Here is a 13,061-nt window from a genome sequence, read left to right on the forward strand (position 1 = left end):
AATCACTTCCTGTGCAGCGCGCCAGTCAACAGTGCTTCTTTCTAAATGAACAGTTTGATATTCTGATGGAAAACAATGCTTCCTCTCTTTGTAGCTGAAGGTCAGATGTGAACATTTGTACTTTGTGTAAATATAAAGCTACATGTTAATCAGCGAGCTTTAAAGGTGCTGGTGCAACGTTCTCACTTGCTGTGCAGTAACCTCAGTGGTTTAAACTACGAGCTAATAGCCGTGTCCCAAAAACTAATAAATAAGCTATAATAAAGGATAATAATTGCAAGTGTGCTTTGATAATGACGAGTAAAATCCTCAAACCAGCGGCATACACCACTGTGTATTAATGTCGGTTACAGAGAACAAAGTAGGTGTTCAGTCAGAAGGTACTGAAAACAACTTCAGTTTAGTACGATTTGACTCACAACCCACAGTCAGGTCAAAGCAGAAGAATAGCAGAGTGTAAAAATACTTTAAAAAGATGTCAAAAGTAGAGGTCACGCATTCAAAAATCTTACGCAAGCAAAAAGTGTTGGCATCAAAGTCAGTTCAATTTCCAAAAGTAAAAGCAGAATGGCCCATTTCACATGTATATTACATAAAAAAATATTGATGCAATAATGCATTTCAACTACTCTTTGCACTGCTGCCCTCTTGATCCAAAACCTTTAATAATTTATTAGTTGATTGTATTTTATGAATAATAAAAAGAGTGCAAGTACAAAGTAGCATAAAAGGGAACTACTCAAGTCCAATATTAGTCATAAATGTTCCACAACTGGTTATGGGTTGTCCCAAATCAGTAAGAAGTATGTAGAATGATAATAGTGGGCCGAGTGAGCCTCCGTCAGTGTCAATGTGTGTGTGTGTGTGTGTGTGTGTGTGTGTGTGTGTGTGTGTGTGTGTGTGCGCCGAGACTGTTTACTGTTAACAAAAATGCTGCCTTCAACAACCTGTACCTTCCAGTGTCATGTGGTGAAACCTGAAACTGTGTGTAAGACAAGACAACACACACACACACACACACACACACACACACACACACACACACACACACACACACACACACACACACACACACACACACACACACACACACACACACACACACACACACACACACACACACAGGTACCTGAGGTCCAGATGGTCTTCACCCGTCTGTGCTACCTTTGTTTCTCTGTTCAGATCAACTGGCCTCCCCAAATGTTTGGACATTGTTTAAACAGCTGCTCCCACTAGTTTTACAAACTCATACATCCAACATTTTGCAGAAATATGCTTATTAGCATGTAGCTTGTTAGCGTAGGAAGTTCCTGGTCAAGAAGTCCAGCGCAAACACCCAAGAAAGCTAACAAGCGACTTTGACTAAATGTCTATTCTTAGAGCAATATTTTGGTGCCATAGCAACTCCTGGTCACATTGACATATTTACTGTATTCAAAAGATGTATAATGATAAACTATAAAACGTTAATGTTGGAAGCAAGAAGGCTAATTTGACATTGAAACATTCCCGCTCAGAGGATCTGTCGCTGATCTTAACACTGAAGCATCAGAGCTGCAGGAGGAAGAGCTACATTACACTCTTCCTCAGTCTGCTCTTTGCAGAGGAGCCAACAGCTCGGCTCAGAATATGCAAAGCAGGCATTTTGACCAACAGTGTTTGCCTTCCTGTTGAGATCACGATTAAAAGTTAGTGAGAAATAAGTAATTATAGTATTAAATAATACAAACTGCAGTAGTAGTGATGTTGAATAGAACATTTAAAAAGATAGATGCTGTTTTCGCTGATCGATTGAGTCCTAAATATTGGTCAGGAGAAGAAAACAGTTGAAACTGATTTTTAAAAAACATTGAAAGCAACTTTAATGTTTTTAGTTTTTTTTCTCCAAAAATTTCATCAACAACAAAGATTTATAATAGAAAATACAGACAGACAGATTAAGTCAAGAGATAGACATGAGAAGTCCCAAAGTCCCAAATCCCAAACACCCAGAGTGACGACGGGACGAGGCACCGGAGCGAGGGATGACGGGAAGGGAAAGATGTCAGCCGTCAGTCCATCACTGCCGTTTCACCTCCTCCTCTTCTCCTCTCGCTCCCTGTTCCTGTCTCGGTTCTCTTTATTCCTCTCTCTCTCCTTTGGCTTGTCTCGCTCTCTCTCGCCCTCTCTCTTCTCCTCAGTCTCTCTGTCCCTCGCTCGCTCTCTCTCTCCGTCCCTCCCTCTGTCTCTCTCACTCTCTCCGTCTCTTTGTCGGCCTTGAAAGTCCATTTTGCGTCTCCTCCTATCCTCTTCCTCCTCCTCCTCCTCTTCCTCCTCAGCCCTTTCATCCCGTCTGCCCCGGCGGGTGGCCTCACGTGCACGGCCCTCCGCCTCACGTGGACGTGCACGGCCCTCCGCCTCACGTGGACGTGCACGGCCCTCCGCCTCACGTGCACGCTCACGCCCCTCCGCCTCACGTGCACGCTCACGCACCTCCGCCTCACGTGCACGCTCACGTACCTCCGCCTCACGTGCACGCCCCTCCGCCTCACGTGCACGCTCCCACTCCTTCACCTGATGCAAAAGGCCTTTCTCCTTCGTCGCATGCTTCTCGTCGCCGCTGTCATCGTCCTCGTCCTCGTCGTCGTCGTTCTTGCGTCCGACTCGCTTCTTGTCTGACTGTTTGTCCTTCTTCTTTTTCTTCTTCTTATCCTCCTCTTTCTTCTTCTTCATCTTCTCGCTTTGTACTTTTCTCTTCTTCTTTTTGCGTTTGCTGTCCGAGTCTGGAGGACAAGAGGGGAAAATAAAATGCATATTACTTAGATGTTTCCGAAAAAGAACATTTACAGATTTAAAAAAAACAACAACATGCATTTAGATTCACTTTTAATGAAATAATATGGATGTACCTGAGCTGCTGGAGTCAGAGGAATCTGAGTCGCTGGAGGAATCTGAGGAGGAGGAGTCAGACGAGGAGGATGATGAAGAGGAGGAGGAGTCAGAGGATTCCACTTCCTGGTTCTGAGTCATGATAATCTTGGGAGCGTTCTTCAAATGTTCCCTCAACTCGTCCCTGAGAGAGAAAGTATTATGTGCGTGAGAAATGTTTGAACATCCATGCAAACGTTCGGACAGAATGACACACATTTGTTTTGTAATCAAATAAAAATAAAGAAAATATTACAATTTTACAAAGTAAAATGATACTAAGCATCTATCAAACAATTCAGATTGTTAATTTATTTTTCTTCCAAACATAACCTTTTTTGTGTTGAACTTGCATGCAATGTAATGCCTGTTTTACCCGACGATACAAACTACAATTATTTATTATATCAAAGATCTTCCAATGCCGGGACATGGCTAGATGGGAAAACGAAAGTCTTGGCTAAAATAGACATTTACCAATTATTAAGGCACAATCACACTTTTAATTTATAGATCTAAAACATAAAACCAGATTTACACCCAGAGTTTAGGAATGAGATGTTCAACAATCACATATGGCTTAAACATTCGAGCGCCCTCCCATTTTTGGCTGAATTGTACACTGGCCACAGTATAGTGTGTGTGTGTGTGTGTGTGTGTGTGTGTGTGTGTTCTTACGTCAGGCCTCCCAGCCCGATAGAGGTGAAGAAGTTGATGGCGAAGCGAGTATTTCTGGGATTATCGCGAGGGAAGAGACCTTCAAAGTACGGCTGCAGAGTTCTGAAACACACACACACAGTTTGCAGCTTAATATGCGTGTTATAATCTTCATTTATCTTTGCAGAGACAGAAAACTTCATGTTCCAGAGTGTGTGTGTGCGTGTGTGTGCGTACGGGTCTTTGAGCCTCTGGTTGAGTCTGGGGAGGCCCATGTAGGCACAGAGCTCCTGGAAAAGGATCTTAACAAAGATCCTGCTGGACGACGTCGTGGTATCCTCGCTCATATGAACGGACTCCAGCACCTGGTGGTGAAGAGACACTCAGAAAGACAGCAGAGAGAGAGAACCAAGAATTCTGAGGAAAAAAATCAATCAGAAAGAACAACCAGGTTCATGTGTGTGTGTGTGTCCTTACACTCCAGGGCACAGAGTCCGTGTAGAGCAGGTGAGCGAACAGCCGAGCCACGTTCCTCAGCTTGTTGGTCTCCAGCCGGTGAATGGTTTCGTACTGCTCCGCGAAAATCCCCTCAAAACTCTCCATGTACTCCTTCTTCAGCAGACAGAACCGCTGAAGACAAAAAGACACAAAAGTTGCACGCGGTTCGGCAGGATTTCAGATGGCTTCCACGGACCGAACGGAAATCAATCCGCACCCGATCGTGTGTCGCTCATCGCGTTGGGAGGCTCGCCAGACTGAAACCCGATGATGAAACATCGCATCACAGGGCAGTTAATCAACCGTGATAAGAAAGGTGCACCGCCTGCCTGACACGTATTTAAATATTAAATATCTGGTCTGTATGCCACGTTTGATGTACTCAAGAACACCACCAGAAAAACAAAATAAAAGTACTTTTAATATTGTTGCTCTTTATTCATGTTATGCATCGTTCCAGACCACTGATGTGATGTAACAAATGTTTTGGGTTATCCAAAGTAACTGTATCTGGAAAGAAATAACTTTTCTTTTTAAATGGAATTTTCCTAAAACAATGAGCACCACAAACTTCATTTCCTTCAGCTCCAGTGGGGGAAATCTCAGAACCTGGACACACAGACTATCGAAATTGATAGAAACCACAAGAAAGAAGAGCTTCCCGTCTCACCCCGGCCAGCAGACCAAAGAACTTCTCGTAGGTTCTCTGTTGGGCGCAGCAGTCCAGGATCATGTTACAAAGCTCCTTCTGTTCACACAAACAGAACAAATATTCTGAATACACAACATGGCACATTAAAGATCACGTCACGTTTATCAAATCATATTGTGCAGTCGTGGTTGTGTATAGTTCTCATTTTGAAAACGCGTCCGTTCGTTCATGTTCAGGCTTCTCGACCGGCAGGACGTTCTCTGGGAGCGCCGCGTTAAATGAGGTTAAAGGTCAAATGATGTGAATGTGAGTGCAGCGGCCAGGTGTGAAATCCCAGAGACGCTTCGGTTTGACCGCGTGTCGAGAGCAGCTGTGGTGACATCGGTCACATCGGTGGCGGTCAGCGCCCGTCTCGCACGACACGCCTTCAAAACGCCGACCTCTTTCCCAAAAACATGCTGGAAAAGATGCTATTTAAAATCTATTTTATAAACTTTTAGTCTGAATGGGCGTTTCCATGAAGAAAGATTGGCGTTTAGTTATAGTTACCAAACATAACATAATAACTGGGGGCTGAGAGATGTAACTGGGATTATTTCTGACAGACACAAGAATTGATTGAGATACGATTTGTGATAGTTTGTTTTTACATAATTATTCTTGTTTTCATTGAAACACATTCGATGGTTGTGTGTCCTCCACAGGAATGTGGTCCCCGACGAGGCGTCTAAGGTCTTCTTGGTCCAACTGATTAACATTCAGAAGTCTTGTTTTTCTTTTTGAGGTAAATATGTGTGATTAAATAGAAATGTGCTTTTTTTTTTTCCTTTCTTCTTCCATCAACATCTCCGTCAGTCGGTGTGAGTTTCCAGCTGCTGCGTCGAGTGATTCAGTTCCGATGCTGATGAAACCCTGGCTGACAAGGTCGTCCGCTCTGACCCACACACACACACACACACACACACGCACGCACGCACACGCACTCTTCTTCTCCTTCTCCTTCTTTATCTTTTAGTAATTATCAACTAGTTCATCAGCGCCACCTTCTGGTCAGCAGTGCCATAGCAAAAGGGAAATCATTCCTCATATTTTAGAAGTTCAGTGTTTTGTTTCATAAATTAATTGAAATATCTTTAAACTGATTGTCACAGTAGTTGCACATTAATTCTATTGATCGATTGATTAATTTTTACCTCCAGCTGTTGTGCCAACACTTCTATGAATCGACTGTCTACTGTTTATTTAAAGCTGTGTCCACTTGTTTTATTCTTCCACATTATTTTCAGATTTATCCTCAGTGGAGAAACGAAGAGAAAAATATATTTACCTTAATCTGTGTGCGTTTACGTCACTGAGGCTTTTTAAATCTGCCGTGTGTGTGTGTATGTATGTATGTGTGTGTGTGTGTGTGTGTGTGTGTGTGGACTTACCGTCTGGCTGTCAGGAAAGTCCATCTTGATCAGCTTGTGAGCGCACTCCTCAAAGTCCAAACTGCAGACAAAAAAAAAATCAATTAGTAAAAGTACATCAGTGAGCTCAGGCTGTGGGTGGGTGTGTTGCTTTTTGTGTCATTTTCTCAATCTGTTTCATCGTTTCATCCTGTTCTCCAAACCTGTGAGCCGCTCTACAATGAAACCATGGTAACTAGGCTACAAACACACACACGCAAGATTTAAACACAGCTTTAAATATTAGTCCAAGTCCATCAAATATAGAAGGAGCTGTAAATAACTGCCAACACCCTGAGAGACAACTGTGTTCCTCTGTGTTCCTCTGTGTTCCTCTGTGTTCCTCTGTGTGTGTGTGTGTGTGTGTGTGTGTGTGTGTGTGTGTGTGTGTGTGTGTGTGTGTGTGTGTGTGTGTGTGTGTGTGTGTGTGTGTGTGTGTGTGTGTGTGTGTGTGTGTGTGTGTGTGTGTGTGTGTGTGTGTGTGTGTGTGTGTGTGTGTGTGTGTGTGTGTGTGTGTGTGTGTGTGTGTGTGTGTGTGTGTGTGTGTACCTGGACTGGATAGCAAGGTAGATGGTTCTTCTGAAAGCAACCAGGTTGACTTCTGTCTGATCAAAGATGGTGATCTTCTCATCTAAAGGAAAGAGAGAAAGAAGAGCTACTTTAATATTGTGTTAAAATCAGGTTCCTACCAGAATATTGATTAATATGAGATATTAATTTGTCAGAGTTTTGAACAGTAAACATGGTCAGTGAGTTGAAAAAAGAAGTAAAACTATTCCTTAAACAATTTAAAGACTCAGATTCTTGGTGCCAATAGTACTCACAAAACACTGGATCCTGACCCTGACCCTGATGACATCACCAGAGCCACAGATGACAATATACAACCATTTTCAAAACCGTCTGTCTCACCTCCTTCCTCCTCCGCTTTCTCTTCATCATCGTCTTCATCTTCGTCGCTGCCATCGCCCTCCTCCCCCGAGTCGCTGCTGCCCTCGTCCAGGATATCTGTCGGGAGGTGACAGCCGATTGGTTAAACTGAGAGGGAAGTGACAGCTGATTGGCTGGTTGGATGTTTGTGTGCATTCTGACCTCTTTTAATGGTTTTGTATTTCTCCTCGCTCTCCAGGAAGTCTGGGTCCATCTTAAACACATCTGAGTGAACATAAACACACACGTTAGAGTTACATATACAGACGTCTTTCCTCAGAGAGACGTGTAGAGTCAGTAGAGGTCTTACTGAGGATGTCTTCGGTGTTGTACTCGTCGTCCAGCGGCAGCATGTGGGTGAACTGGTCTCCCTCGTCCACCAGGTCCAGGCCCTCTGTGATCACTGGATGATCTTTGAAACCATCCTTCCTGATGGCGAACATCACCTCGATCATGTACTGGACCCTCTTATCAATGGCCGACTCGTGGAGGACGTTCCTGAGACGCTCAAATATGGCTGACAAGAGATAGACGGTCAGGTTTTGAATTGTGCTGATATTCAGGATCGATTTTAATTACAAAAGGAAACGCATTACTGTTAGTTTAACGGTTCAGGTTCAGATATTTTGTGCGTGCGAGACAAGCATCATGTTTAAGTGGCTACCGTTGATTCCTCGCGGGGACACCTCGGTCAGTTTGAGTCCACACTCCTTCAGGAAGGCGATGGAGACCTCCACGCTGTCGTCAGTCGGCCGCTCCAGCAGCAGAGTGAGCATCTCCAGACAAAGAACCTCGTGGGCCTGAGGGCGAGAGACAACGGAGCCGACAGAGAGAGAGAGAGAGGAGTAAACACACTTTATTAGAGCTGAACACAAACACTCAAACCTTCTGTTAATATTATTACTAATAATATTAGTAATAAGTCAGACAGGAGGACGTACCACGTTCTGGTTGATGAGATGTGCCACAAACTTCGAGGCTGTCAGGCACTGTTGCTGGAAAACAAAATGACAGACTGGTTTTAATAGATTACTTGGACTAATACGGTCAAAGTCTATAATGATAGGAAGCACAATTCAAACGTATTGTCAAGAACCGGCTGTGAAAACAAATCTAATCTTAAACATCTTTTAGACGGACAGTACAGATGTTATCAGTAGTTCGGTGGACTGGGTTCAAAACCTTCCAGAATAATTTAATGCAACGCAGCAACATGAAGCTTCACATTCATCCTCAATGGCTACTTTGCTCAAGATAAATAATGTTCACCTCTGTCACCTTAGTAGAGGTGGGAATACTTTGGGAATCTCACCATTAGTTTTTCAATTGAATAAACAGAAAGGTTCAATGCACTACGAAACATAACCTTAAGTCGAGCTAAATGGTGTTGATGAAGGTTACCTACTGTCTGACAAACGGAGAAAAGCTTTTCAATTAAAAAATGTTAACGGTTACTTTTGCAGCATCTTATCGTCTCCTAACTGTATGAGAATAGGGAAATCAGAGTTAACGTTACTGACCAACTAAACCTTCACTGTGTTGTTGAGACAGACAGACAGACAGGTACCTTGAGGTTGCGGCGGTAGCTCCTCCTGAAGGCCAGGATGAGGCGTTTCAGGATCAGCTCTCCAATCTGAGGGAACTTGGAGTTGATGATGGCGACGACGGCAGAATAAACGTGAGTGAAGGTCGGCGACGCCGCCTGAGCCTGCAGCACCGAGCGAGACAGCAGACCCCTGGGAGACAGACAGGCAGACGGGTACGGCAGGAAGTCAGGGAGGGAGACAGTCAGTCAGACAGACATGACCTCCAGTGGAATACACTTTCTTCTATCAATCACGCTAATCAGGAAGCATCCGTTTTCAGTAAAGTAGCCATCGAGTATGAATGTGAAGCTTCATGTTGCTGCGGTCCATTGTTCACCTTCCCCTGACGATGTTCTCCTGCAGCAGCTCCTGGATGATGTGGACGATGTTGGACACGTTGACTTTGTTGATCAGACCGTTGATGGACTTCTTCAGGGCCTCCCAGCTCATCCTCTGATAGGCGAGGCTGCACAGGACAACAAAAACGATACGGGGGTCGTATAAATACACAGTCGAGATTTCAGTTGCACGTCTCAGGTGTAGAGGCAGAACCGGGTCGATCCCCAGCTATAAGTTTGATTAAAACTGCAGCCGAGTGTTGCATTATTGTTGGGGTTTATGCTGCAGGGTGGTGCGTTCATGTTTTTATTTAATTTATTATAAATCAGGCATCCAGCGGTGCATTAAATAACAATATTCACCCAAACCGATTGGGCTGAGTCTCGCTATAATTTCTAAAAAATTCCCTCTGCCTTGAATCAGGTCGGGTTTGACGCATGTCAGAGATCGTGTCATAAATGTCATACATAAATGTTTACTGTGGAAATAGTTTCCTGGAAGAACGAAAGTAAATCTACAAACTGATGGGACGATTGGAAAGTGATCACGGGAGTTAATAAACTAAAACTAAGAGGATGGTGTCCAATCCTTGTGTCTAAAAATAAAGTATAATGAAACATAGTCTTGCCTGGTCTTGTCGGTGATTTGCTGCTGCATCATGCGCAGCTTGGCGGGGGGGATGTAAGCTCCACCCGTTCTGGTCAGGATCGGGTCGATCTCCTCCTTCTTCTTCTTCTTTTCCGCCGGCTCCTCTGCCGCCGCTGGCTCCCGGTCTGCTGGAGGGGAGCCGGAGCGTCTTCGCCTCCTGTGATCCGACTCGGCATCCCGATTGGTCCACCGGTCACGCCCGTCCCAATCGTCACGCCCGTCCCTATCGTCACGCCGATCATCATAGCGGTCCCTGGGCGGAGGACAGAAGAGGAGACAAAGCGACTTCAAAAACAACTCTCAAGTCTAAACTGGTCTGGTAACGGTATAAGTTTACTTATGCCACGCCGCGTCACCATGAAGGAGACACGGTCTTCTGGAAAGAAACTGTTTCTAAAACCAGGTGTAAAAACTTTGTATCTATTGAAATGGAAAGAGAGTCAACGTAGTCAGTATTTGAGTAAAAATAGACAATTTGCATAATGAACAATATTGTTACTACCTTAATTAAAGCTGTTTGTTACATGTCAGTCAGTAATGTAACAAAGGATCCTGTGTCATGCGGTAAAAAAAAAAAACGGTTTCACAGAGTCTTGAACATATTGATCACCTAATTCTAAACGAATAAAAAGTTACTCAGCAGAAGTTTACAAGCCAATAAAAAGCGGTGTGCGTCTGTCCTCTACCGTGTATAGCGTCCTCTGTCGTAGCGCCCCCGGTCCCAGTCTCTCTCTCTGGACCTGGATCTGTCTCGTCCTCTGGATCTTGATCCGTCTCTCTCTCTAGATCGAGATCGGGACCTGGACCTGTCCCGTCCCCGGGATCCGTCTCGCTCTCTGGACCTGGATCGGTCTCGCTCTCTTGATATGGATCGGTCTCTTTCTCTGGACACGGACTTGGATCTTGATCTCTAAACATCAAATAAGAAAACAGTGTCAGCAGTATTTCTTCAGTCTTTGGTCATGTTACAGAATCCGGATTGTCCCTGAATGATAGACTTGCCGGACTTGTCCAGCCTACAAAAGAGGGCTGAACATGTAGGTGTGAGCCAGCAGACTAGTTGGAGAGCAAAATATATTTTTAAAAGGGCTAAATGCTCTGTGTGTCAGAATATTCAATAAGATAAACACATGTTGTGAATCAATTAGGGATTGATAACAAATATCACTTTTCAATAAATTTGGACAGAGACAAAGACTCCATCTCATCTGGCCAGGGAGCACCGTGGAATCCACCAGGAAGAGCTAGAAAGCATTGTTGTGAGCGGGCCATCTCGACTCCAGTGCTGAGCATGCAGCCCCTGTGACCCTGGCCCACACATAAGTAGCACAAAATGGATGGATACATTTTGAGAGGCTCCTTCGAATCAATGCCAATATCCCGTCATACACACGAGACGCGATGATATTTCTTGCAACACTGCTTCCTTTCACATGTTATTTCTGTACATGCATAAGTGTAAAAGTCCACATAGCCAGCCAGCTAAACAAAATTGAGTTTCTCCAGCAGAAGTTGTTCAAACCCTGGCCCGAAACATGATTGTGGGCACCAAACTTCCTTAGCAGGAAGTCGACCGTAATCAGTATATCAGTGTAAACACATGACATGCCAGTAACGTCAACATTAACCCTTGCTTACTTTGATCTGAGCCACACTGCTCCTTAACTTCCTCAGTGCACCACTATGTTCATCCTCGCTGCTGCTGGTGTCGTCGTCTGAGCTGCTGGCGGCACCACTGCCGGAGGCCGGGCTCCCGGAGGGGGAGCGGCCCGCGGGACTGGCTTGAGGAGGCGACTTCTCTTTGTCAACCGAGTCGGTCTGTTGAGGCTTCTCTGCTGCGGCACTGGACTCGTCTTCTGACGGTCCTGAAGACAGCATTATTAGATGGATGTCAAAACAACAGCCACTAGTATTGCCACCGTTACAACATAAAAACAGTTACAGACGCTTTTACTCACCACTTTGTTCTTTTTGCGCAGGAATGGGACTGGGACTTCTGCCTGGAGAGTCCATACCTGAAAAAATAAAATACTTCAACGGCTGCTGGGTTTTTTCCATCACAGGAGCTCTGTGAGGATTTTAGACAGCAGGAAACATGCTAATGTGAATGTGACTTCTAAGTAGATGTTAATAGTTGTAATACATTTTCACAATAGCTTCACATTTGAAGAGTTAAGCTAACAGTATTGTTGCGATGACATCAGTGAAAATGTAATAACAACTGTCTGAAGCACAAGATGATGTCTTTATTTAAAAAAAAAAAATTATGTTCAACGAACAGTCATCAAACTCGACAGTTCATCCGTTTACATGCATGAGAATGAAAGCACTACATTCTCACATTTAGGAAGCTGTGATCATACAAGTATTTGGTCTTTAACTTCACATGCTCATTTTATGATTTTCAAAATAGCTGCCAAAATGTTTTCTGTCGATCACTTTATCGATTACTCGGATGATCGTCCCAGCTTCATGTAAAGACACTTCTGTTGTTCCCAATCATTGTCTGTGTCGACTCAATGTCTCAGAGACAAATATTTCTACAAAATACAAACTACAGCAGGTATAAAGGGTATTGTTTGTATTTTGCTTTTGGGCTATTCAACCCCTTAAAATACATTAATAAAAGTTTACGCTCGATCTACCTGTAGCTAACGTACAGGAAAAGAAAACACCAGTATGTGTCTTTGACATAATTTACATTAAATAAATAAAAACGCTCCAATTAGTCACGGGGCCAGTTATTATAACATTATAACCCGTTTATACTCAACCAAAACTCCAAAGACCATGTCTGTTGTATCGCCATGTGTGTTTGGATGAGCTTAAATAAGCTAGAGAGCTAATCTTACTTTAGCTCCAGCTAGGTACCTAAGATGCTAGTTATTTGTCGGTGAAACCTCGAGACTTTGTAGTCTGCAACTTTGAAGAGAAACTCTATCCGTTTATCTGTGTCTTTTAATGTCCTCTTACCGTTCTGTTTTCCGCTTTTTTTGTCCGTTAAATCAGTGACGTTCTTATGGCGGAAAACTTCCTACAATAACTTAAATACTTCCGGGTAACGGATAGCTTCCGGATTTCACAATAAAAGACCACAGACTGCTTGAATGTAATGGCTTTATATTCTATCGCCCTCTGGTGGTAAAAATACTTACTTTCACAATGTGAGTCGTCTATTAATATTTTAATGTATAGGAAAACACTAGAATATCTTTTGTAAATCGGTCTAAATATATACACATAAAACCGGGAAAAAGGCAAAAGAAAATGAACTATTGCGGTTTGAACTTCTGAAAAAGTTTCTGTGTGTGGCAATCAAAATACAAATGCAGGGTACATTTGAAAAAGCAACTAAATGCTATTCTAAAAAGTGTAGGTAATGCATAAAGTACTGAA

The 13,061-nt window shown here is 43.6% G+C and overlaps 1 protein-coding gene across 1 annotated transcript; it reads right to left on the reverse strand.

Annotated features, from left to right (window-relative positions):
• Positions 1–1,891: 1,891 nt before the first annotated feature.
• cwc22 (CWC22 spliceosome associated protein homolog) lies at positions 1,892–12,679 on the reverse strand. The gene is made up of 20 exons (XM_079230470.1): positions 12,639–12,679; positions 11,624–11,680; positions 11,304–11,530; positions 10,352–10,575; positions 9,646–9,918; positions 9,016–9,144; positions 8,660–8,828; positions 8,034–8,087; positions 7,757–7,892; positions 7,403–7,609; positions 7,255–7,317; positions 7,075–7,170; positions 6,712–6,793; positions 6,145–6,205; positions 4,733–4,810; positions 4,042–4,194; positions 3,802–3,929; positions 3,586–3,687; positions 2,889–3,052; positions 1,892–2,762 (listed from the first exon to the last, which is right to left on the reverse strand). The coding sequence occupies exons 2-20, from the start codon at positions 11,676–11,678 to the stop codon at positions 2,071–2,073; spliced, it is 3,093 nt and encodes a 1,030-aa protein (XP_079086596.1). The 5' UTR covers positions 11,679–11,680; positions 12,639–12,679; the 3' UTR covers positions 1,892–2,070.
• Positions 12,680–13,061: the final 382 nt, after the last annotated feature.

Source organism: Taurulus bubalis, assembly GCF_910589615.1.
Source record: "Taurulus bubalis genome assembly, chromosome: 15".
Taxonomy (NCBI): Eukaryota; Metazoa; Chordata; class Actinopteri; order Perciformes; family Cottidae; genus Taurulus; species Taurulus bubalis.

What these genes read in the sequence shown, in the direction of transcription:
- cwc22 (XM_079230470.1), bottom strand. Translation starts at nt 11,678, where the DNA reads ATGGACTCTCCAGGCAGAAGTCCCAGTCCCATTCCTGCGCAAAAAGAA. An exon ending in GCAGTGTGGCTCAGATCAAA is followed by an intron (nt 10,576 to 11,303) that starts GTAAGCAAGGGT and finishes TTTGATGTTTAG; the next exon opens with AGATCAAGATCCAAGTCCGT. An exon ending in GTCCCCGCGAGGAATCAACG is followed by an intron (nt 7,610 to 7,756) that starts GTAGCCACTTAA and finishes ATCTCTTGTCAG; the next exon opens with CCATATTTGAGCGTCTCAGG.